The sequence below is a fragment of the Ambystoma mexicanum genome, chromosome 12 (genome assembly GCF_040938575.1).
Source record: "Ambystoma mexicanum isolate Mex_15411 chromosome 12, UKY_AmexF1_1, whole genome shotgun sequence".
NCBI lineage: Eukaryota > Metazoa > Chordata > Amphibia > Caudata > Ambystomatidae > Ambystoma > Ambystoma mexicanum.
In genome coordinates, this window is record NC_090936.1 from 599,713,393 (window position 1) to 599,740,321 (window position 26,929).

Genomic DNA, 26,929 nt, shown 5'->3' on the forward strand with positions numbered 1-26,929 from the left:
TTGTCACACATGTCTCATTCCAAGCAAAAAGACTGTAAAATATTATGTCCAGCCTTGCAATCACACAAGTAGGTTGTTGCTTTCTGTCATCCAACCTCCTATCTGCCACTCCCGCACAATTTAAATACACACATTTCCCCAATCCTACTGCTCGCACCCCAACAGTAAACCCCAACTTGTATGCCTCATATCAATCCCCCATCCTAAAATAAGAACTGGAAGCGGACCACACATGGAGCCATCCATACCGATCAAAGAACCAGCGTGTTACACATAAACCCCCGGCATAGATATGTAGAACATCCATGTAGTTCCTCCTCCAACTGCAATCCAGCCCTCTTCCCTGTCCCCACCTTTTGTAACATGGTTACCCACATTACAATTCTTCATAGAACATTAAGTGACGGAGTCACTCTCCCTGTCATCGTCCAACTGGAGAATTGCTGCTTCCCTCAGCAACTTTCCCCTTTGCTTTGGACCTTCTTTGAATGGAGTTGATTTCAATTTCTCGACAAATAAACTGGCGGCTTCTGGTGAAGCAAAGACCTGGACTTTGCCATTGTATGGCACCCGCAGCTTGGCAGGAAACAACACAGAGTACCCGAGAGCTGTTTTACTTCTGCAAATGTTCTCCTGGACGCTTGTACACATGCCAAAAAGTCTGGGTAGATCTGAATATGATCTCCGGCATAGTTTAATTCACCCTTGAGTCTTGACATCCTCAGGATCGAATCTCGGTCCCTATAGTTAAGGACTTGTATGGTAATGGGCCTGGGAGGCGCACCTGGTATAGGTCTGACGGTCAGGATCCTGCGCGCACATTCAACAATAAACTTTGGGGAGCATGGGTGTAATTTTAGGGGGGAACAGGGGTATTTGTCCCCCCAACTTTCATGGCACACGATTTTGTCCCCATTCATTTGGCTGGGGCACCTTTTCTTCAGATGTCATGTCCCCCACCAACATTTTCAGCAAAGTTTCTCCACTGTTGGGGAGAGCTCCTTCTGGTCAAACATTGTTTTACATAACTCCTCAATGAACTCTTCCATCTTCCGCAGTGTCTGCACTTCACATATTCCAACCAGCTGTATGTTGCTCTGCCTTGCCCAGCCCTCAATATCCTCATTCTTGGCTACCACAGATTTTAGAGTCTCCTCAATCAGCCTTAATTTGGAAGAAGAAGCCGCTGACATCTGCGTCTCTGCTTCATCGAGCCTGGCCCTGTGTTTATCTAGCCGCATTTGAAATGAGTCCACTTTACATGTGAGGATATCCATTTTGGTGTCCAACTTATACCAGCCTTGAGGTGTAAAAGAAGCTCACTCATGTCCTCCACAGGTATATCTGTCACGTTCCTCCCCAGAGCAGTCTTCACTAGAGTTGTGCGTACCTCCACTGGAGCCACAGGCCTTTTCACCACTGAACCAGTGTCAAAGGAGAGCTTCTGCTGATGTCTGTCTTCTTTCCCCATAATGCTGCTCGTGTCTGCAGATATCGATCGTTAATGGTAAAATGATGCAATGTTTACACACAGGGAACAAACTGCAATGGTTGTCTATGCAGGGATGGGCTCTTTGTTTTGCTCCAAATGGAAGAGCTGCACCCAACCCCCCTCACCATGCCTTCTGTGGGTACAGCTTTTCCCTCTCTCAGGGCCACCTCACCCTGTGCCGGACCATAGTGAGCTCCCTTTCTGCTGCATTTGGGACTCCCCTTGAATTATGTCCTTCCTCAGAGCAGCTTCCCACAGGGGAGCGGAATGATGGGGGAGGGTCCGCGGCAGACCCGACCGCCTGGAATAGAGAGGCGGAGAACGGCAGAGGTGGGGAAGCACCACAATTTACCTGGTTGTGGGATCCGCTGTCCGGTGGCAGAAGCAAAGTTGCCCAAGTGGTCTAGGTGAGACCTGACGCGTGGAGAGAAACCAGTGTGGTACAAGAACTAAACTCCGAACAAAGACTGTGAGAGCCCTGGGGAAGCTGCAGAAGCTGTTCAGTGTTGCTGAGGCCAGGAACCCTTGCAGACCAAGTATAAAGGCACACAGAGGGGGACCAGTGAGGCACAGGGATACCCCTGAGGCTGTGGTTGGGAAGAAGTGCAGAGCCATCTTCCTCGTCCCAGTGGGACCTTCAAGAGACACAAGTTGAGAACGTAGGGTGTGAAAGTGCACCCCAAAGAGACCGAGAGAGAAGCCTGGCAGGATAATGAACCAGGCCTAATTAAAAGAGATGCAAAGCTGAAATTGGGGTCAAGGACCCAATCATCAAGAGAGATCAGTTGAGAATGCAACAGGTGAAAGAGCAACCCAGAGAGACTGAAAGAGAGGCTTGACAGGTTAGTGAACCAGGCCTAGTTAAGAGACATTACAGAGTTGAAGAAGGGGTCTGGGACCCACCAAACAAGATGAGAAGTCCAGGGAAAGAGAACCTTTGGCATAAAGCACAAGAGGTCCAGAGGAAGGGAACCTTTGGCACAAAGCACAAGAGGTCCAGAGGAAGAGAACCTTTGGCACAAAGCACAAGAAGTCCAGGGGAAAAAAAAAACATTGGTATAAGTCATGAGAAGACCAGGGGAAAAGAACCTTTGGCACAAGTTGTGAAAAGTCCAAGGAAAGAGATCCTTTGGCACAAGTTACATGAAGCCCAAGGGGGGAAAGAAAGATCCTTTTGGCAGAAATCATGAGAAGACCAGAGGATGAGAGTTATATCCGCTGGCAGAAGATAGAACTGTGATAAAGAGGCTATTGATAAAGAAAACGTGAGGAACCATTGGGGAAGGGAGACACATTTTGCAGTATTGGTTTGGAACTTGGAACTGAATTGCCTATAGCATCTGGAAGAAGGGAGTCATGCTGTTATAAGCAGGGTGTAGTTTAGTTCTAGGTTTTCTGATGAAGTGTAAGGGATGGAAATAGGTTTAGGACATAGGATAGTGGACTTTATACTTTTGATGGACGTTCTGACATTATTAGTTTTGGTTGAGGGAGGGAAACCTCTCTTAGTCATAGGGACAGGTAGGGTTCTTCCTTATTTTCAGTTCAATAAAAGTATATACCAACAAGCATTCCACCTTTGTGTTCTGAGTGTACTTCTCTACCCTTACACATGCCAGAGTGCCCCTTTCCTTAGCCGTGGTACCCAGCGGGTGGATCTCATGGGGAGGGCAACCTCCTATGGGATGAGGGATGACACCTTGGGAGATACACTGTATTATTCTCCTACACCCCAACCTCCCTCACCCTGCTACCCTGCACAAGACATAATTCCACACACTTCCATGTATGTGTGCAAAAGAGACAATGTCACCTCCCCAAGAAGTACTTGAATGAGGAAGAGTAACAACTACCCAGTAAGGAATAAAGACCCTACTACTGGGACGAGGAAGAGAAACAACAACCGATTGAGGAGTGAAGACCTCACTACGGAGCCAAGGAATAGACGTAGATCCTTATGGCAAGCTCTGCAGAACCTAGATGCGCGGACTACATGCCACAGTACAGCTAACACTGTTCAAATACAAAAAAGTGAAGAGGGACTGTGAACAAAGAGAGGCCCTCCCAGGAGAATGCAGGAGATTCAAATGCTGACAGCTATAGAGGAGACGGGACACCGGCCGCACAGAGAACAGGACACTTACCCGCTTGAAAAGGTGTCCCTAGAAGCTCTGTCGCAGACAAACGCTCATGAACAGCAGAGGACTGAGCTCCCATCCAGCCTGCAAGCCTGGAGCTTGTGGGGAAGTCGAGATGTGCAGCTCAGAGGCCGGGAGTCAGCGTGGAGTCGCTGCAAGTCATGGAAGCAGCAAAGGGAACCTGTGAAAGCACAAAGCACCTGCGAACAGCTAAGAAGTACCAGTAAGCTCTCCAGAGAGGTCGGAGAGACGGTGACAGTTGGCGGGATGGCTAGGAGAGGGGAGAATCACAAACGTGAGTCTGGGAAGAGCACCCATATACCGAATCATGGCCTCACAGTCCCAGTACCTGGCAAGAGAGTATACCAGGTTGACTGTGACCCGCAAAGCGGTAGTAGTAATAGAAGCACAACAAGAAGACCATTAATGAAGACAAGGCGAGTCTGGGACTTGCACCCACATGAGGAGAGACCCAAAACATTCTTCATACGTGCAGCACTTGGCAGCTGAATATACCAGGTTGGCTATCACCAGCAAAGCAGTAGTAGTAATAGAAACAAAACAAGAAGACTTTAAATAAAGACAAAGTGAATCTGGGATTCACACCCACATGAAGAGCGAGCCAAAGCAATCTTCATGCGTACAGCACCTGGCAGGGGAGTATACCAGGTTGGCTGTGACCAGCAAAGCAGCAGTAGTCAAACACAAATTGGAAGGTACAGAGGAGGGAAAGCCTGGAACACACTCACTTATGGAGAGGGAGCTAAAGAACTCTTCATAGTCACAGTACCTGGCACAATAGTGTGCCAGGCAGGCTGTGAAACGAAGGAGAAGGAAAGTGGAAAAGACCCTCATTGAAAATTCAGAGGGCACAACAACGTGGGAGTATGGTTGTCCTTCATTTTGGAACTTTACTTTTTGTAAGTTGGAACAGAACTTTGGGACTAAAGATAAACCCCTTTTCACATTAGTTTAGGTTCTTAGTATGAGGGCTGGAAATAGGAATTTTGACACAACGGTGGACTTGTTTATTTTTGGGCTATCCTGACAGTCTCCTTAGAATATTATTTCAAAGCAGGGAAACCCCTCTTAGTATTATGGTCAGAAAGGCATTTTTCCAACCCTCATGTTTTTAATAAAAGTCTCTGCCAACCCTCATACCACCTATATCAATCTGCTGCTTCCAAACCATTACAGCTGATAGCTCTTTTGCTTTAACTAGGCAGGACATGTTTTCTCCCACTGTAGAGGCTGGCATCACAGACTATGGACTGGGCAGTGGGCAACCTCCTTTACACCAAGGCAGCTAATGTTCCAGGGATCTTAAATGTAAGTGCAGATTTTCTCAGCCACATCTTTCCGCACTGGTTAAGTACTCTTTGCCCCTCCAGATTTTGTACCTTGTCTGTTCCCAGATAGGCATTCCTTTGGTGAACCTGTTTATATCTCAGACAGATACACTTCTCCCGCTCCGGGCATGCAGAGGTATTGGGGATGGATGATATCTCTGGGGATTGGGGAAAGCAGTGCACCGTGTTTGGCAGGGCAAGAGGGAGACGATTCTAGAGGAGGGTGGGTTGGTTGGGGAACATCGTAAAGGATGGGGGGGTATATGTGGCGCACCCCTAGAGAAAGTGGAAACAACTTGCAGAAGCAGGAGCAATGGAAATCACATATAGGTGCAGCAGCAGGATGGCACGGTCAGAGGCAACAAAGGATGTGGTGGGCAATGAGTAAGGGATAAGTATCAAGTGGGTGGGGAGTGGGAACAGTAGAGCAGGGGCTGTGGTCCCCGGCACTGGACTATGGAGAGTTGAGAGGATTGGAAAAAGATGATAGGGTTGAACAGTAGGTAGCTGGGCAGAGTATACGAAGTTCTGGATTGTAGGGAGGCCGTTGAGTCGCAAAGGACTCATCTGGAGGTTGCGGGGGATGGTGTAGTCAGCAGCAGTTGGCATGGTAACCTATAACCAAAGGATCGTTGATTTAAGGGTCTCCTGTCACAATTGCACAAGGTGTTCCTTAGCTCACACACCTTCCACCACCCGGGGATTGATTTCAGTGGCCACATTTCCAGTCCCACATTCTTTGCCGGACTTTGACATAATCGCTAAACACTGCTCGCGTCTTCTTTCTGTTTTGATGGAAGAGTATAAGGGCAATGTTGGGTTGGTGTTTGCTCTGATAAGACTATCATTTGCACCAGGTCTCCATAGTACCCCTGGACATGCTCCCTGGCTGAAAGTGGTTGGGTTGTTTAGAGAGGGCCTGGTGGTCCGTTCTAAACAGTCACCCCCTGATGTGTCACAACCGTGAAATAGAATATGTCCTGCCAGCCACTTTATGTCTTTAAGAGAGTCCTTATAGACTGAGGATTCCGATTTAGCCCAGATCCTAAGACATACCAACAGCATCTTCCACTTTGTCGGCACTCTAGTGCCTATATCCACCCTAACGAAGACATTAGCAGCACATTTAGGCGGGGTCCCCTCTTTATGATATGATATGATATGATATGATATGATTGTTTATTTATATAGCGCCTATACACAATGTGTTTCAAAGCGCTTCAAGGCAACGGAGGGAACAAGGGAAAATACAACCACATTCTTACAGGCCATGAACAGTAAGGATGTGAAATTAACTATCGTACTCGGCCTGACGACATTTCAGATAGTGCAAGAGCTAAGACATAGATAATTATTCTAAACATTATGCTGCCAGGCAACCCAACCTCCAGCCACTTAAATAGGTGAGAGAGTATGACATGTGTGCTGAAGGACGCACTTGTACATCAAGAGTGACATGCACATTTGTGACGAAATGAGTACACTCAGGATGACTTGTGCACATTGAGTGACATTCTCCTACTTTTGTTCCAGGAAGTTTGATGTGATCAGGATCCTGAAAGTCAAGTCGGCGAAAGTGGCAATTTCTCCAATGAAGATTGGGATGGAGCTTTGTCTGTGAGCATCAGTCCATCATACTGGTATAGTGGCCCCTGCAGGCAAGACTTAGAGCTGCCAGCTCTATCACTGCTTGGCTATGCAATTTTTTGACACAATGTTTATGTGCATATACAGTTGTGTGATACCATGTGATGTGTGTAGCTACTGTCCTGTGAGTTCCTCCATCTACGGGTACCAGGTGTCTGTATAGTTGCCAACATGACCCATTCCAATCTGCAGGTGCTTCTCCAGTCCTATTATTTTCTTTGTATTCTGAGACTTGTAGTCCGCGTTTTATAATGGGGAAAAGTGGAACTGCAAGTCCCAGAATGCAAAGAAAAAACCCAGGACTGGATAAGCACCTACAGATTGCAATGGGTCATGTTGGCAACTATGGACTGCCAGAGTTTAAAACTTGTCAAATACCGGACCGGCAGTTGCCAGGCATTTGGCAGTATTCTTGTCACCCCTCTCTTGCTGTCATAGTGCTGCTCTGTAACAATAAGCCTACTGTCCCACCACTGAAACCACCCCTCGGGACATATGCTATTGGGGCTACAGAGTTCAAAGTGCCAAGGGTTGGGTGCACATGCAAAGTGGCAAGACCAGATTCCAACACCACACAGGAAGTCACAGAGTTAGGGGAATGGCAGAGTGCTGTACAATCTGACACAAGCAACACTGAGCTCTCGTTACCCTCACCCCCTCACAGCACCGGAAGCACTAACTCCTACCCCTGCTGACTCCGGAAATCTCCCGCAGAGGCCGCCAAAAACCCCAACAAAGCACGTCCTGATTCCTCTCTCCACAAATTGTGTATTTCCTGCTGCAGATAGGACGCCCTGGTGGGGCTCCAACGGGAAAGTGGACACAATAACAACCAGCAACACTCCTGCTCGTCTCTCTCTTTACAATGTTCTTCTCTTTGCTTATCTGGAGATCTGTAAAATACACACACACACACATGCACACTCACACACCACAAGTTAGTATTTCACCTTCTTCTGGTACCTCATAACCATCCCAATTTTCCTGACGTTTCTCTGTTTACGTGTTCACCTTCACTGTGCGTTAGGAGGTGGTGTGCCTTAAATAAAATATTAAAAAGTCTTTAGGTTTTCTGGTGGGTCTTCCTGGCTGACTAATCTTTCCCCAGAGCCTTATACTCTTAAAGCTCTCCCTAACTAAAAGCCGGCCCTAAACTATACACATCGACTTTCTTCTTCTTTCCATCTGTTAGACAGTCTCTATACATGTACATATGCATGCACTTCTTGCGCAACAGTACTGTTATCACGGTGCGCCTAATGTCCCATTAGTGCATGGTTTTTCAGCTGCCCTCGCGAACTTTAGATACTCGACTCCAGAGCGTTGGTTACTGGAACTGTGTCTCCCGTGCAAAGTATGAATGTGCTGACTTGACTGAGGACCACGCAGATTCACTTGGCTCTATACCGTGCCACACCTAATTAAGCTCTGCCACTTCAGGCCCACACTGACCGCATCAGTCTAGCTCTCTCCATTCTAATGCAATGGTCCCTTGGTATAAGCGTGCATCCTCCCTGAAAACATTGGCACCAGTAGAGTAACATGAAAAACGAAATGAATCTTCAAACTGGCAGGTAAGTTCAGTTTCGCAGCAACTGGAGACACTACTATCGAAGGGACCAATAACATGGGGGTTGAACATGTTCTCTCCTTTCTCCTCCACCCGACACCCTGGAGCTGGACACTGGGACTGATTGGCACATTGTTTTTTATAAGACACCTCACTTAGTTGCAGAGCCAGAATTGCCCTATGAAGATTCTTATTCATGGCTTGGAGCCTTTTCTGTACATCTGGATTGTCACACAGATCCCCTGCTACTTCCTGAAGAAATCAAAGGTCATAACCAAGGTTACAGATAAACTGGCTCAAGTTGGTAGGGTCTTTGATAGTATTGTTTTAACTGAACTTGGGTAGCCAAATTAAATGGACCCAGTTGAGATAGCACTGTAGATAGTTTTAAGCTCCTGGTTTACCATTTAAGGTTCTGGTTGTTCATTAGTTTGGGGGTGCTAGCCTAAGGATAACTGCACCTCAATACCCAGGTTCTTACAGAAGGCCCTCCAAAATGTCAAGGAAAATTGGGAGCCTCTATCTGAGATTATCTGAGTAGTGAAGGCAAGCGTCCCCACACAGCACGATCCTCCCCGCAATGAGAGACAATGAAGGACTCTCCCAAAATGGGAATAAGGCCAAGACAGAGTGTGGGTGAGCGTAAATGGGAGTTTATCAATCAGAATAGGGCATGCAAAGGACTCTGCAAACTCCGAGAGCGCTCTGTCTGACAATCGCAAAGACAGGCGTATATATTTACAAAAAACGTCAGAAGAACCTACACACTATAGGGGGCACAAGTTCATGGGGATTGGGTGGCGACGACTAACTATAGGTGCTGCTGTGATGTGGTTGGCTCTGGCTGGCAGACGTCACTGGGCGGCCTCGTGGGTTGGGCTGGGCCTGGCAGGGTGGCAGAGTTCATCCAGGCGGTGTTGTGGGGCCATCGTGGCCAGTGGCAGAGATGAATGTCTTCTCCTGACTTATTAGCCCTAGGCCATGCACACCGCAGTCATTCTGGCATATTGGTATTATCTTCTTTAGTAAATCTTTCAATAGGTTATACAACAGGTTAATGCAACACAGGAGGAATGTACCTTGTGAGGGGTCTGGAGGTAATACGTCAGGACATGGTTACCAGTGTCCTGTTGACCGGGGCCATAGGTCGAGGGGCTAAGCTTCGGGGCCTGGGACGGGCGGTACATGTCTTTCTGCCTTGTTAGAAGTTGTTATGGATGTTCCGCTGTGTGTTGTCAAAGTGTTGGGTGTCCTGATTGCACAGGGCCATAAGTCTGAGATGGTCCGGTGGGTTGTGAGGTTTACGAGGGGGCGCGTGTGTTCAGGCAGAGGTTTACTGCTGTGCTGTAAATAATGCAGGTGGCGGGTGGTGGCCTTGGGTGCTACAGAGGGGGTTACAAGTCTTTCAAGCAGCTCCAGTCTAGTTGGGGGAGGTAACGCAGCGCGGCGCGGTCTCTGCTCTCATGCCTTGGCAGCCTTCGCAGGGTGGGAGGGGGAATGGCCTTTGACGTATTTCACAAAGGTATCTCCCTCGTGTGTTGCCGATTTAGGTAAAGACATCACGAACATTTGAACACTCTATAATACTTATTCAAAACATTACAAAACATGCATTTAAACTTTGCTGGATGTGTCTTGATTATACCCAGTCTGAGTACCTTATTCATACATTATGTTTTAACAAGTGCAGTATTTAGTTATATGCATATATATTTGCAGTAAGTGAGGTAGAGTTAGGGTTGGTGGAGAACATAGAAAGTAACCCGCCACTTGTTCGTGACGGTGGTGGCGCATGTGGGGCCTAGACATGCACACATGACATGCGCCTTCTCATGCATTCTTCACATGGGCCCTTTGTATGGTTACATTCGTTTTCTTGTGTCCTCTAGCAGCATTAGTTCAGTTATGGCACGAGCCCATGGGGTGTAAGTTTTCCAGTCATACACGTAACAAACAGATTCCTGGTGCGTGCCGTTATTATTAGTACCCAACTGCAATGGTATATGCTCACCATCGCTTATATCATGGGGGCATGATCTCTTGTAATTATACATCTTACAGGCTTTTGTAATATAAGGGATTTTATGAGAGAAAAGCATCCTTTGCAAGTAGTCTCAACATTAATATACAAAGATTGTCTGGCATATAACTACCATTTTACTGTTCTTTTCATTTGCCTAGGCCTGCTGGCCGGGTCATGCTGGGAGCGATGACACACTGCGGGAGGTGAACTGTTACAATGTTAGTGTATTACACTAGCTCATGTCCGTCTTATTCGTGGGAACGTGCTCGCAGCGGATCTGCCAGGGTGCTGCGGCAACAAGGATGACTGAAACCCTCCAAGGGTGGGGGCCGCGCTACAGTGCGCTGAGCTCACACCATCTTTACCAGACAAAATGGTTTCTAGGCCTAGCTAAATTTTAATACGTGTGGGCAATTAATACGTGCGGGCAATGTCTCCAGTGGGTGAACCCTCCACCACCTGGGCCCGGGTGGCATGAGGGGACGCCCAAAGGAGCCATAGTCCTCACCTGGGGAGAAAGCGTAGGCGAGGGGGGGTCTCTTGGACCAGTCCTCCCCTACATTTCCCCCCTTTCTCTTTAAATCTTCTATCCTCCTACATTCTGCCTCGTCCATCACCGCCTCATCCCATGCAGGAGTTCCTTTGATGGGCATCCATGCTCTGCACACCCCCCCTTAAACTCTCACCTCTCCGGGCATATTCATCTGGGGTACACATTAGATATATGCACCCACCATCTCCTTCCAAATCTACCCAAACTTCCTCATACCATTCTAGTATACGGGGCTCTTTGATGGTGGTGTGCCACAACTTATCTACAATATCTTTATCGTGGTATATAGGCACCAGTTGGTACCTGGGCGAGTTATCTATCCCTGTTTGTACTTGTGCTTCTTGCATCGTTTTTATTGTACCGTGTGAGTTGCCCATTGTCACCATCATCATTGCACCATTTGGTACTGCGTTAGCACAAACTCGAAGACCCACTTGGCACAGGCAAAAAAGTAGGAGGAGGAACACAACAGCTGGTATTAAAAATTTCACAGTTGTTCCAAGCCATGAGGGAACCCAGGAGAAGATGTTGTCGAACCATGTACTCGCTTCTGCTCCGCCTTCCATTTTCATTTTTTCTCCTAGGTTGTGGACTGCTTCGATCACATGGGATAGGGAGCCATTCTCTGCGTCTTCAGAAGGTACGAAAGTGCAGCAGGCACTTCCTATTTTTCGGCAAACACCACCGTCCATCGCCATCAACAGGTCCAAGACATACCTGTTTTGCATGGTCATTAGTCGTAAAGCTCTTAATTCCACTTTAATTATGTTGAATCCTTCTTCTGTGTCGTTTGCCAGCTGAATCAATTCCCAGCGTGTTATCTGGAGCCATTTTGCGTTTGCCCTTGCTTGGACACTTGAGACGAGTGAGGCAAAAAATGTTTCTGCTGAGCTGAATAATCGATACTTGTCTGGGATCTGAGCCAATAGTTCTGATGATGCCTTTGATATGTAATTTGATGCTCGTTTGTTACGGGTCAGCACTTCTCCCTTGCTTCCAGAAGACAGGACATACATTTGTGTCTCTGCAGTTGGTTGAGCCACACTGTGCATGCGTTCCTGTGTCCCATCAACGTGGCTTTCTGGTATCACCATTAGGGCTGAGTGCAGAGTGGCCATTGAGCAGCTGCCACTCCATGACTGGGGGAGGTGTAGGTATGCCTGGTTGCCGCACACCCAGTACGTGTCCATCAGGGCCGCTGTCCCTTTCCTTAGGTCTGGGATGGTGAGGGTCTTGTTGCAGTTCTTGTTTGTTCCCATGGGGGTTCTCCCTTCTCCTTTAAAGCACAGTTTGTAGTCCATTTCGCTTTGCAGTTTGAACGGTTTTTCAATGGCAGTTACCCAAGTTAGTTTTGAAATGTGTTCTCTCCATACTGGTGTACATGTTTCCTCTATCCACTGCAATTTATCCGGTGCCACACCTCTTAGTGCTTCCGCTTTGCACAGTACTTCTTCATCCTTCCGCTTGTTGTCGGAAAAAAGTGTCCCTTCTATTACAAAAAATGGTTCTTTCAAACATACCACTCCTGCCGTTTTTGGGTAACACGTTTTCTCGTTCTGCAGCATTTGAAGAGTCACATCGTGTGCCTGGAAGGTGTTCTTAATCCTGCACAGCGTGAGATGAAGGAGACATTGGGCATCCACAATAGGCAACTCTTTGGGCAACAACACTTTGGGTGTACCTGATGCATGGGGGATGAGGGAACAGACATAACAGCTCTCGTTTGTCGTCTGTTTAGCGGTGGCACTCATGTCTGCATACCACTTATTTGTTTGATGGGGGTGTTGTGGGTCTTCCATCTTATCTAGACCTAGCCCATAGTATTCATCATACTTCCTCCTCCCTGCTTCTCTCTTTCGTCTGTTGTTCTTGTTACTCATGTAGTACTTCCCAACCCCCTGGGCAGTGGACCAACTAGACCCCCCTTTCTCATTCCCGCCCCCCTTGGCCCATTCATCATATAATATTTCGTGCATTGCTAGTAGCTTATCGTCTTCTTTCCTGACGTTATCTGGCAGGTTGTTTTTTGGGATGGGGGCAAGCTGGCTGGTGGGGGTGTTATACAACCATGATATGGCAGACCGGTTTCGGTCATTAAGACTGTGGGCATTGTAATTGGATACCCCTGGTGGAGACACTGTGTTGCTCTGCATTCCACCTTGTGGCTTTTCTCTTTGTGAGGTCACAACACTGGATGGTGTGGTATGATACCCCCACACAAGTTTAGTTCCGTCCCATATCAAAAAATCACCTTCCCTGGTATTGACCCCTGCAGTTGCATTGGGCCCGGTGGTACTGTTAATTGGTCCAGTAGTGTTGTTACTCCCTCCCCCCTCGTACATCTCAATAGAGATGAACGCTATAAACCAATATGTAACCAAGCCAAACATTATCATAAAAAACAATGTGATGCATACTGATAATCCACACTCATACGAATATCTACATCTCTCATATACTAATTCTCTCATTCTACTAATTCTATCCGTTGCAGGCTGCCCGTTAGATGCCATGGAAGCTCCTGTTTGAGATATAAAAGTGCATTAAGTGCATGCATGTAAACGTTTTGCTGGCACCATCTGTGCCAATACATTTGACGGGTAATGGAAGCGGGTGGGGATGTGGGGGAGGGGTATTCACAGACAAGGGTATATACACGTTATAATATTATTATTTCATTAATTACATACCACTCAACAAGATAAAAAAAGAAAGCACACACACACACAATTTTTTTTTTTTTTTTTTTTTGTTTTTTGTAATATCCTTGTCAGTCATTATTCCATTCAAGTCCAGTGCTGACACACACACACACACGCAAGTCGTTATTTAGCCATCCTACTCATTTGCATCGTTTGCTGTTGTCTGTGCCTCCTCATCTATCTCCTCTTGTACATTGCTGTATGCTTTTCGTACGTCGGTCAAATGCACCCAGTACCTCAATCCTTTCACCTTCACTGCCGTGGGTGTGCAAAATATTACTTCGTAGGGGCCATGGAATCGTGGTGCATTCCACCGACGCACAAAGCTTCTAACATAAATTGAGTCACCTGGCATCAGCTGTAGCTGTTGCTCTGGTTCCATGACAGATCCTGTTACGTTTCCCTCTTCTCTAGTGAAGGGTGGGGACAGTTGTTTTGATATGGCGCGCGCTGCTCTTGTCAATTTTCGTAAATAGTCTGTAAATTCGTCTCCCAATATTGCGGCACTTCTGTGAGCATCTGAGTGTTCGCGCAGTGGAGAGTGTGCTGTGTTCATTCTCCTCCCAGTCACGATTTCGTGCGGGGACAAATGGTGGTCTTTGCTTGGCTGATTTCTTAGTTCAAATAGCGCCAGGGGTAGACAGTAAATCCAATTTTTCTTCAATGAGAAGCATAGTTTTGATAACCTGCCTTTTAACAGGCCGTTCATCTTTTCCACTACGCCATTACTTTGGGGATGATAAATCGAACATAATTTGTGTTTTATACCCAGTAATGTGGTCACTTCCTTGAAGAGTTCGTTCACAAAGTGAGAGCCGTTGTCTGAGCGAATCACGTCACAAATTCCCCAGCGCGGGAACACTTCCCTTACTAGGAACTTGGCGGCGCTTTTGGCATCAGGTCGCGCACAGGGTCCTGCTTCCACCCACCTTGAAAATGGGCACACAACCACGATCATGTACCGCGCGCCATTACACCTTTCCCCCATGTCTGCATAATCTATATGCAGTTCTCTGAAGGGGCCAATAGGTTTTGGAATTGTTCCCCGGAGTGTGCGTAATGTCATTCCTGAGTTGTATATTTGGCATGTTGTACATTCCAGTGCTAATCGAGACACATGCTCCTGGAGACAGGGCACAAACCATTCTTCCTGTATTTCTGCTGCGATGTGTTGTTTGGTATTATGTGCAGGGAAGTGTAGCTGTTGAAATGCAACTTCTAGTAACTGTAGTGGCATTACCACTTTCCCTGAGTTATTTTGCCGCCATAATAGGTCTGTTCCTGATTGGCTGCATCCCCGTTTTGTCCACGTCAATTTTTCTTCTGCACTAGCTCCTTCCTGCAATTCTAGTATTTGTGATAAGGACATCATGTTGTACCCTTCTGACAGTTCTTCGGTTGTTATGTTCTTGATCATGAACTCACCTGTGTCGTATTTCTGAAAATAGGAAGCCTCCTTGGCGGCAGCGTCCGCTGCCGCGTTCCCTAAAGACACAACGTCTGTGTTGGATGTATGGGCCTGGCACTTCACTATTGCTACAGCAGTAGGGTTTTGTAGGGCCTCAATTAATTCTTTTAACAATTCTGCATGCTGCACTGGTGTTCCATCTGCCCTTCTGAATCCCCTACGGCCCCATCTTGCTAGACCTCCATGTACTGTTGTCGTCATGTAAGCTGAGTCTGTGTATATTGTTACTGCACAGCCTTTTGCTGCATGTAGTGCTTCTATGAGCGCAATCAGTTCTGCTGCCTGTGCAGAGTAATGCGACGGGAGGCGGTACTGTACTAATGTTCCAACTCACCTTCCTCTAATCTCACTACCGCCATGCCAACGTGTTTTTCTCCCGTGTCCATATCAATTGATGCGGACCCATCCACAAAGTACACTTCCCCCTCGCTGAGAGCGTTTTCACACACCACTGTGTCCTCCCCTCCTTCTCCTGTGTGGGTTGCGCAGTCGTGATTTTGCATATCCTCTAATGTGCACGCTTCTGTAATGAATGTGGCGGGGTTCACTGTTTTACATCTCACTATGTGGATGTTGGCGCTGGACAATATGATCTCGTATGCTGTTGCCCATTGTGTGGTCAGTGTGCTTTTCGATCTTTCAAGTATTGCAAATAATGAGTGTTCCACAAACAATGTCACAGGGCATCCCATTACTATTGTGGCACTTTTCTCAATCGCGAATGCGGCTGCTGCGAGTGATTGTTCGCATGCGAAATGACCCTGCATCACGGCGTCCAAAGTACCACTATAGTACGCCAGGGGCTTGTGTCCTAAAGATGTTTTTTGTGTCAGTACTGCTGTCATAAGTGTTCCTTTGCAATGGGAAAATAGGTAAAATTCGTGTCCATAATCAGGGTTTGCTAGTACTGGAGCGCTTGAAATTAGCTCTTTCAGTGATTGAAACGATATGCTCATTTCTTCTGACCATTTTATTTTTCCATTCTCCTGTTGTGCTTCTTTGAGTGCTTGTAGGAGGGGCCTGGTGTATGCTGCATAGTCTAGTATCCATGCTCGGCAATAATTGCACATCCACAAAAATTTCTGCATGTCTTTCACTGTCGTGGGCTCTCCTACTGACCTTATTGCCTCCACCCTGTCAGGAATTATTCTCTTTCCATCTTTTGATATGAGCTGTCCCAGGTATAGGACCTCAGTCAGGCAATACTGTAGCTTCTCCTTGTCTACCTTGTATCCTTTGTTGGCTAGTAAAGTCAGGAGCGTTGTTGAATCTTTTCTACATGTTGCTTCGTCTTGTGCACACACCAATAAATCATCCACGTACTGAATAATCGTACTCTCTACTGATAGGTTTCCCAAGTCTTCATGCAATATGCGGTTGAATATGCTCGGGCTCTCACAGTATCCCTGTGGCAGTCTGCAGTGTTCATATCTTTTTCCCCCCAGTGTGAACGCTGTTAGATATCTACTCTCTTCAGCCAGGGGTATTGAGAAAAATGCGTTTTTCAAGTCCACTACTGTAAAATGTGATGCTGCTTTTGGGATACTGCATAGTATTGATGCAGGGTTCGGGACTAGAGGGAACTCTTTCTGTATTACATCATTGAGGGGGCGTAAGTCCTGTATCATCCTCCAAGACCCCCCTTTCGCTTTTTTGATTGGATAAATACATGTGTTACATGGTGAGTTTGAAGGCACTATTATCCCTTGTACTAGTAGTGCATTTATCGTGTCTTTTATCCCTTCTTCAGCCTCACGGGACAATGGATACTGTTTGACTCGGGGTAAGATAGCTCCTTGTTTTAGTTTTATTATCACAGGTTGTACTCCATGCAACAGCCCTACATTATGGGGGCCTGTTGTCCATAATTTGTTTGGTACTAGCCTCATGTCGTCATCAAAAAATGACGGTGGTGTTCCTACCACTGCCATCAATTGGACGGGGATCTCTCTGGCTTGGATCAAAATGTCACAGGGCATCGCTATTTCCATTACTATCTCACCATCTGCTTCTGTGTCTGAAAAGAGATCCTCATCTGTTACCTCGCGTAGGGCGAGGTTGGCGTTTGTACACAGCGCGGTGCGCCACTCACATCCTTCTCTGTCCATTCCAATAACAGCGATCCGTTTCGTTGATACCTGCACAGCGTGCAAATCCAACGACACCACTGATCCTGGTGCTGCATTTGGACATACTATGGGGCGGAAGAGGAATTCTGCTGGAATCCTCCAATCCATGCTTTTTAGCTCTGGAACTATAAGGGCCAAAGTCTTTAGCCCTTCAATAAACATCTCTTCATTTTGTGGCAGCCCTCGTATTTCCTGTGTGGTTGTGTAGGCTTGCACTACCAACATTGCACGCAAGGGGCATACCCCGGGTGTAGAACACACTATTCCTCCTTTGGTAAATGATATGGTCATGTTAAGTTTACTCATAAGGTCCCTCCCCAGCAAATTTATCGGGGACTGTTCATAATACAGTAAGGGTGCCTTTACAGTCTTGCTCCCTACGGTTACATCCAAAACTTCTGTGTAAGGAACTTCAATTACAGCCCCAGAGAACCCCTGCGTCTCTAACTTCCTGTTAGATAACGGGAACCGGCCCTCCCTGACACATGATTTCTCCGCTCCCGAATCAACCATGAATACAAATTGCCTGTCTCCTATCTGCGCCCCTACCAATGGTTCCTCTGCTGCACTGTGGGTGGTAGATAGAACTGGACACGCAAGTGTTCTCTGTGGGCTGTCCTATGCGGGGTGTCTCATCGCCCCCCCTTCATTGAATACGTTACCTGAGACCACTGACATGCCGTTGTAAGGTGCTGGTGCGGGGGCCCCGTTTGCTGCTGTCGCGAAAGGGTTGCCTGGTGTATATTGCATGCTGTCATTGTTAGGCATGTTTTGTGGGTGGTTTTGTGTTCTATACTGGGGTCCCTGTTGCTGGCCGGCATTACCTTGGCTTGGGTTTCTTAGTTGTTGTTGTCCCATTGGGAGGCCATATGGGCTTCCCGGGTGGGGATGGCCATATTGTTCTACCTCTTGGAACCCGTTATTGGGTCTGCTTCTGCACTCTCTGGAATAGTGCCCCCATCGCCCGCAGTTCCAGCAACTTCCTTGTGCACCTCTAGGGCCCTGCCATCCATTTCCTCCCATTCCCCCATACCCCGTTCCGCCTCCTCTTCGGCCCCTGTACCCACCTCGTCCCCCTCGAGGGGTCCACTCTTGCCACTGCGGACCTCCACCTTGCTCTTGCTCATTCCACTGCCGCTGTCCTGTTCCCGCCCAATTAGTTGCCATCCTTCCTTGTATTGCTATCAGCCCCTCCTCCTCGTCCTCTCCCTCCCTGCAGTGTGGGAGTGCAGCTACTGCTGCTGCGACCTTCACCAATTTTGCCTGTACTAACTTTGCTTCGTCTGCCAACCTTTTCTGTGCCACCTCCTTCTCCCTCTCCTTTATTCTTTTACAATGGTGTACTATTATGCTCTGAATTTCTGGCCATCCCTTTGCTTCAATACGTGCTATCTTGTCGAGCGCTTTCTGCACTTCCTTTGGGAGCCCTCTTTTTATAATGAAGTAAAATAAAGAGGTCGATTGATACCAAGGCGTGCCCGTCTCCGCTCTCCACATCTCTTGGACCCGAAAAATGTAATCCATAGCCTCCTCCCCCTCATTCATGGTACATTGCATCACCGACTGCAAGTCCGGTGTATCTGGGAATGTTTCGCGCAAGGCGTCCCACACCCTAGCCCGCACTGTGTTGAAGGAGGCCCCATCATGGCGGTCACAATCTAACGTAACTCCTGGGAAACCGGCTTTAACCCATACTCTTTCAGCCTGATCGCCCACCGCTGATACAAGCAGACTTTTCACATCTCCTACAGCTAGGGGTACCCCAGCAGTATGTTTTTCAAAGGCGTATATCCACTTACTTGCCCCTCCTGATAACGGGGGCAATAGCTTTAATAAGTTGGCTTTGTCCATTTGTGCCCATGGGATATAGTTAGGTCTCCCTCCTCCTCTGTGTATCAACGGAAGCTGTAGCTTTCCTTTCTGTATAGCACCCGGACCCGATTTGGATGCTGATGTTTCTAGTGATGCCATTTTTCCCACTCTGTTCCTTAGTCGTCCCGACCACTCGTCGTCCAGTGTTCTCACTGAACATGTGCCATCCCCTCCTTCGCTTCCCCCTCCCATAGCCATGCTCAACCTGTCACTTTCTTCTAACTCGTCCCTTATGTCGCATAGTAATTCCTCTCTATCCCCCATAGGCCTTTCATCATTGTCAGGATCTCCCTTATGTGCCTCCATTTCAATTATTCGGGTTGGTTCTTCCTCAATTCTGAACAGTATCTCGCCTTTTTCCACCCCTCTTCGGGTCTTCTTGTCTCGCCTGGCGCTCTAGACGTGCGCCCTGATCTAGTCGCATTAAGTGCTGTTTGTCCGCACATGTCTTTTATCCTTGAGAGCTCATCTTTTGCTATTGAGAGTCTTGACTGTAAATCATCTGTGAGTTTCTCTATGTCCACCCTTTGTGTACTCGCCTGGCCTCGCTCCCTTGTACTTTCATATGGTGGGGGTGCAGTGGGCCTGTGGGGTGTAGTAGTTGTCGGGGGAGGTACATACGTTGGATCACTGTATCCTTCTGCGGGTACAGGTTTTTTCAGTATCGGCTACAAACTTATTGCCTCTATTGGTGGCGCTACACTTGGCAATTCTTTGATATCTTTCTGTATCATCAGTGGATTGTCTGTAGTGGATGGGAGGTCAGCATTTAATGCTGGTGCTTTAGGCGGTGGTACCTCTTCAAATAACCTCCAGAGATCTATTATTTCCCTCCTATTTTGCAACTGTTTTCCTTTATATTTCAAGAAAACGCATGTGACCACCATATCCAGAACGCTTTTATCAAATGACCCTCCCTCTGGCCATATCTGGGGTAGCCCCTCTCCCTTCAACTCAGTTACCCATTGGTCGTGATATTTCTTAATCCGCTCCGCGTACCCTGGAAGACTTTTACAAATATGTGATAAGGGTGTTTCAGCCCCCATTTCTGTGCTCTCCTAATGCTTATTGGTCTCTGTGTGTCTGCAACTACAATATGAATGTAGTATCAATATTATTTTTCGTATTCTACTTCACATTCAATGTTATACTCGGTTGGGCTCTCCCTCCCTAGACTGCACAATACGAAACTGACTGTACACAGTTTCTACTTTGTTCTCTTTGGAGGACACATACAAGAGCAACCCATCATTTATTTTGACAATATCAACCCGGAAATGAAAAAAGTACCCACTCACGTCACTGTATCAACGTTGCCTTCAAAAAGTTTTATCCGGTCACACTTACCATGACCGTTTGACAATTATACATTTATAGCCGTGTTACACATTCGCAACCTCAAATTGTCCCCTGACACATACGAGGTGCACACACCTCTTGGTAACACTCAGTACACCATTCACGCTGCCCTCCCTTTCCTCCCTAGCCGGCTGTCCCTGTCTTTCTTATTTAGATAGATGAATGCGCATATGCATATATTTATATGTTTTAACCTGCTCTCCCCCTTCTAGTAGGCCCCCTTTTCTCTTACTTTCTTCCCAAGTTCGTGCTAATCTTGGTTTTTATTCTCCCCCTACCCTTAAAGAAAAAGAAAAGAAAGAAGTAATAGCGATCACTAATATATTCTCAGTGCCCCCTTTTGCTGAACACTTTTATCTTATATTTCACTTCGTCATATATTCCCAGTACTAGTCAATATAGCACTATGCGGCGCCGCCTTCCACCCCCTTTCGGAGCTAGGTTCCCGTCACTTCTATCTCTTATTCACCTCGTAATCCTAATGGCCATATGCAAAGAAAAAGAAAGGAAATTTTAGAATAATCTTTAGTATACCTTCGTACCCCCTTTTCGTTCCCTGTCCTACACTGCTCTCCCTCCTCCCTTTACAATCGCTCACACTCAGTACTCACGTGCCCGTCTTGAACCGATAGTCTCCGAAACTGGGTCCGTCCAGGCAGTGTCGCCGTCAGCTCAACAGTCAGCCCCGGCTCCAGCGAGCGGTACTCAAAGGGGATTTTTCAACCGGGATCCCGTACCCTTTCTCTATTGAGTGCGCACTTCTTAGTGTACCGGTCGCCGTTGGCGGGCAGCCTCCCGGAGCCGGCTCACCGTGCGTATCCCTTTTCGACCGGAGATTCTCGTGCCAAAAGGGGACGGTTATAACGAGTTTAGGAAGAAATAATATCACGCTATCGGGGTCACCACTGAAGGCAAGCGTCCCCACACAGCACGATCCTCCCCGCAATGAGAGACAATGAAGGACTCTCCCAAAATGGGAATAAGGCCAAGACAGAGTGTGGGTGAGCGTAAATGGGAGTTTATCAATCAGAATAGGGCATGCAAAGGACTCTGCAAACTCCGAGAGCGCTCTGTCTGACAATCGCAAAGACAGGCGTATATATTTACAAAAAACGTCAGAAGAACCTACACACTATAGGGGGCACAAGTTCATGGGGATTGGGTGGCGACGACTAACTATAGGTGCTGCTGTGATGTGGTTGGCTCTGGCTGGCAGACGTCACTGGGCGGCCTCGTGGGTTGGGCTGGGCCTGGCAGGGTGGCAGAGTTCATCCAGGCGGTGTTGTGGGGCCATCGTGGCCAGTGGCAGAGATGAATGTCTTCTCCTGACTTATTAGCCCTAGGCCATGCACACCGCAGTCATTCTGGCATATTGGTATTATCTTCTTTAGTAAATCTTTCAATAGGTTATACAACAGGTTAATGCAACACAGGAGGAATGTACCTTGTGAGGGGTCTGGAGGTAATACGTCAGGACATGGTTACCAGTGTCCTGTTGACCGGGGCCATAGGTCGAGGGGCTAAGCTTCGGGGCCTGGGACGGGCGGTACATGTCTTTCTGCCTTGTTAGAAGTTGTTATGGATGTTCCGCTGTGTGTTGTCAAAGTGTTGGGTGTCCTGATTGCACAGGGCCATAAGTCTGAGATGGTCCGGTGGGTTGTGAGGTTTACGAGGGGGCGCGTGTGTTCAGGCAGAGGTTTACTGCTGTGCTGTAAATAATGCAGGTGGCGGGTGGTGGCCTTGGGTGCTACAGAGGGGGTTACAAGTCTTTCAAGCGGCTCCAGTCTAGTTGGGGGAGGTAACGCAGCGCGGCGCGGTCTCTGCTCTCATGCCTTGGCAGCCTTCGCAGGGTGGGAGGGGGAATGGCCTTGCACGTATTTCACAAAGGTATCTCCCTCGTGTGTTGCCGATTTAGGTAAAGACATCACGAACATTTGAACACTCTATAATACTTATTCAAAACATTACAAAACATGCATTTAAACTTTGCTGGATGTGTCTTGATTATACCCAGTCTGAGTACCTTATTCATACATTATGTTTTAACAAGTGCAGTATTTAGTTATATGCATATATATTTGCAGTAAGTGAGGTAGAGTTAGGGTTGGTGGAGAACATAGAAAGTAACCCGCCACTTGTTCGTGACGGTGGTGGCGCATGTGGGGCCTAGACATGCACACATGACATGCGTCTTCTCATGCATTCTTCACATGGGCCCTTTGTATGGTTACATTCGTTTTCTTGTGTCCTCTAGCAGCATTAGTTCAGTTATGGCACGAGCCCATGGGGTGTAAGTTTTCCAGTCATACACGTAACAGATTCCTGGTGCGTGCCGTTATTATTAGTACCCAACTGCAATGGTATATGCTCACCATCGCTTATATCATGGGGGCATGATCTCTTGTAATTATACATCTTACAGGCTTTTGTAATATAAGGGATTTTATGAGAGAAAAGCATCCTTTGCAAGTAGTCTCAACATTAATATACAAAGATTGTCTGGCATATAACTACCATTTTACTGTTCTTTTCATTTGCCTAGGCCTGCTGGCCGGGTCATGCTGGGAGCGATGACACACTGCGGGAGGTGAACTGTTACAATGTTAGTGTATTACACTAGCTCATGTCCGTCTTGTTCGTGGGAACGTGCTCGCAGCGGATCTGCCAGGGTGCTGCGGCAACAAGGATGACTGAAACCCTCCAAGGGTGGGGGCCGCGCTACAGTGCGCTGAGCTCACACCATCTTTACCAGACAAAATGGTTTCTAGGCCTAGCTAAATTTTAATACGTGTGGGCAATTAATACGTGCGGGCAATGTCTCCAGTGGGTGAACCCTCCACCACCTGGGCCCGGGTGGCATGAGGGGACGCCCAAAGGAGCCATAGTCCTCACCTGGGGAGAAAACGTAGGCGAGGGGGGGTCTCTTGGACCAGTCCTCCCCTACAGTAGGAAGACCATGTAACTGGTATACATTCTGCAAGAATGACTCTGCTAAATTGACTGTAGTAGCCTGACCTTTGAATGGAATAAAATGCCTGCGTTGGTTAGAACTTCCACCACTGATAACATTGCATAGCCACCGTTAGCCCTAGGAAGATCCACTTACCGCAGTTCAGGCCAACCAAGCCGATCAACCAAGGACGTCATTTGGGAGTTGACTCCCTCTCTGCTACCCCTAGACCTGTCCTTACGGGCTCTGGGACACTGGACAAAGAGGCAGTGCCATGAGCAGATATCTGTGCTGCACATGAAAAAGGCAGTTGTGAATGCAGCTAAATGTGCCACAACTTTTGTCACCTGGAATCTAGATCTCGTTAGCTGGAGAAATAACAAGGATGCAGGAAAAACCATGACTCCACTATCACTAACAGGTTGGCAGTCCATTGGTGAAGAATGTCTGAATGGTTGGGCGCAGAGGCGTGGCTGTCTGTGCAGCTTCTACCCAGTACTGTAGCAACATGCAGGGTGCTAGGTCTAGCCAACTGAGAATGGGTAAGAGCAGCCGCCAGTACTCAGTGACAGCACAGCATGAACACAAATCTCATCAGTGTTTCTTGTCTGCTTTGCACACCCAGTGAGCCACTGGGCCTGTGATGAGAGGGGTGTGCCCAGTGGCCTCTGCCACCAATCCTGCCTGGGCACCTTGTGACCTGGCCCAGATCTGCCAGACCTGCATCACAGGCACACTGTAGATCGACGCAAGGTGAGATAATGCATTTCCATGAAGTTGCCCTATATTTGGAAGGATAGCTCAGGAGCAACGTTCTTGCTTTGGGAACAAGAGGATGCAGTGCAACATGGGTTCAGTTCCTGCTCCAGTGCTTAGAATCTGGAGGAGGCTGGCATTACGTAAGATTTAAAGGATCAAAGAAAATAATAAAATTAGCCTTTTCTAGGGGTGATATCATGGAGCTGCCGCTGCTGCTGCCGTTTGCATTTCAACATTTTTAAAAACTGCAATTACTGTGACCTGCAACACATCCTTCCCCTCTATCTCCCATGTAGTAACTAAACTGTGGGTTACTTACCAAAAAGGCACAACAGAAAGGTGATGGGTGGAAAGTTTCAAATAATTCATAACCACTGGCACAGCTCTGGGTTTGAGGTGTGTTACTGAGGCTCAATGTTATGGAGGCTGGTACTGGAGACTTAAGATATTGTACTAGTGACATACCGATGGTGGGAGAGAGTGTTCGAGACGTAATGTGTCATAAGACCGTTAAAATGCATTGCATGCAGATATAAGACGTTTGAGGAGGGTAATTGAGATTCACACTATTGGGTTGTTAAAGGACCGTACTAGAGTCTTAAGTTGCTAGTTTGCTTGAGGTTGATGTGTTGGAGAATGCTGGAGAGTTAAGTTGCTGGAGGGTGACCCTATGTAAACATGAAGGTGTTGGAGCAAGGTATTGGAGGTGTAAGGTGTTGGAGTGTTGGTGGCAGACATTTAAAGCTGTTGATGGAGGGCCCTTAGTGACTCGCAGTGGATAGAGGGGTGCCTGTGGTGAAAATGGTTAGGGGATATTCAGGCTGTGGGTGACTGGCAGGAGTGGGCTAGTGTGCGATGGTTCAAAGTGCACTATTGACAAGAAAATCCCTGCGCATATTGCCCAAGTGTAAAGGCGTGAAGTTCTACAGCCTCTGATTGTTTTCTGTTTGGACTTGTGTTGGTCAGTTGCTGTTTCCAGTCCGTGGCCAGACACTTGGCAGGCACTGGATGTCTGCACTCTGGGGCTTAGGCCTCTTCGAGATGCTCTGTCGGTTTACAGTTTAGCCCGAGTGATGTACAATAGTCCGGGTTGTTTTGTTGGATGTCTGCTTATATTCACAGTAATTTGGTATTATGTAACTTTACACACTGATATTAACGCTACATATGGTGATCCATTGTTGTATGGAATGCATATCATATTACAGTGATATCGTAACCATATTTGTCTCAGTGTACTGAGGAAGAATGCTATGGGATGTCACTTCCAGTTTTGTCAAGGGGTGAAAGGTCGTGTGCCATCACTTCCCGTGATTTCACTTGGGGACCAGGTCAAATGACATCACATCCTGTTCTGTCAGAGGTCAAGGGTTAAGTGATGTCACTTCCGCTACCCCTGGCATTTTGGTGAAATGACGTCCCTGCCATCAAAAGTTAGCATGGCATCACAACCAGGAATTATTGCACTATAACCACTGGTCTGCCTTACAATAAATGACATAGAGGCATCACATGTGCATGGACTAACCTTGGCTTGGAGAGAAAATATCAGGTAAAATTTGGTAGATTGCTTTCTCTCTTTCTTCTTCCTGAGTGGATGATTTAAGTGAAAATCACACCAGGAAGGCAATTATACAGTGGTCCAAACAGACCTTGCGGTTTATACTAGGGGGAAAAGCAGTTTCGGGTTTAGCTGCTGCCTTGTTCCCTTTTAAGGATTTTCTTCCCTGCAAGCGCTTTGCTATGGTTGGAATCTGGCACACGATCACAAACATAGTTTCCGGTCAGAGGGAATCCGCAGCCAGTGTTTTCCAGCACTCCAGCCCACATGAAAGACCACTGCCGACAGAGCTGGTGCCAAGGCATGCATATTCCCAGAAGTCAGCTTATTTTACCACCCTGTTTAGTGGATGCTAAAATTTCACCCCTATGTTGGTAGTTCTTTGTATCTAACTGGAATTGCCTCATCACAGCACTAGTCCAGAGACCCTCCACAAAGTAATTCTAAAGGAGAAGTGCAAATAAGGCTGTTGTGCACATCTTCATGAATCACTGTACATAGTCTGAAGCACTGGAACCATTGGTGTTTACCGCAGATCCCCAGCTCGACTGCATGACCATCAAACATGTTCTCTACAAGGAAATCCCTCTAGTGTACTTGGACCAAACCAGGAGCCCACTGCTGCTGGATGCCAGACTATACAGCCAGTGTTTGAACAGCAAACCGAGGCTTGATGAACAACCACACCTAGGACATAGGCCGAGGAGGTCCCACCGCTCATAGAACTGCTATGTTTAGGACCACCATCTTGTCTGGATTCTGCAAACTGAAGATGTCTTTCTATGGCTCTGTCTGCCCCAGACCGCTCGGCTGGTTGTGGCACATCTCACTATACCATGGGTGCCATGAGAAGCTTTTCCTTTATTTGCACCCCGTAAACGTTGCTGAACAGCACCTAACACTTCCACCGTGGCCCAGACCCACACCATCACTAGTAATGACTGAGATGTGTTGGTCCTTATGAATCGGCTTTGTGGTTTCATAGGCTTGCAAAAGCAACACCAGACACTTTGGTGTGTGCACAACTTCACAGAGCATTGTCATTGGATAGGCTGTCAATCGTGCCTCATATCTCTTGGCCTTTCACTGTGCTCTCTATCTGACCTTCCACTTCACTGTCTTAACATTTCTGGCTAATTTTAGAATAATTGTCCTCATCCTACTGTAGGTGCCTTTCCCCGTCTTACTACGTGTGAGAGAAAAAAGAAATAAATAACAGGCAAAACCCCTTGTCGGGGAAAGAGGCACTGAGACCCGGCTGCAAGAGTTCAAAGGATGGTTTATTTCTCCAGCTAGGAAATAACCCAAAAAACTCTACCTCATTACATCAGTGTCAACATTTATATTAGTTAAAGTA

At 47.3% G+C, this 26,929-nt stretch overlaps 2 protein-coding genes across 4 annotated transcripts in view; one reads left to right on the forward strand and one right to left on the reverse strand.

Moving 5' to 3' along the window:
• Positions 1-26,929, reverse strand: part of FAM216B (family with sequence similarity 216 member B) — a 515,713-nt gene that overhangs the window by 430,739 nt on the left and 58,045 nt on the right. The window lies entirely within an intron of this gene.
• Positions 1-26,929, forward strand: part of LOC138513869 (L-asparaginase-like) — a 127,963-nt gene that overhangs the window by 76,287 nt on the left and 24,747 nt on the right. For both annotated transcript variants that reach the window (XM_069628988.1, XM_069628989.1), the window contains exon 4: positions 6,513-6,596. In XM_069628988.1, the coding sequence (XP_069485089.1) occupies positions 6,513-6,596 (84 nt within the window). The remainder of the gene's footprint in view (positions 1-6,512; positions 6,597-26,929) is intronic.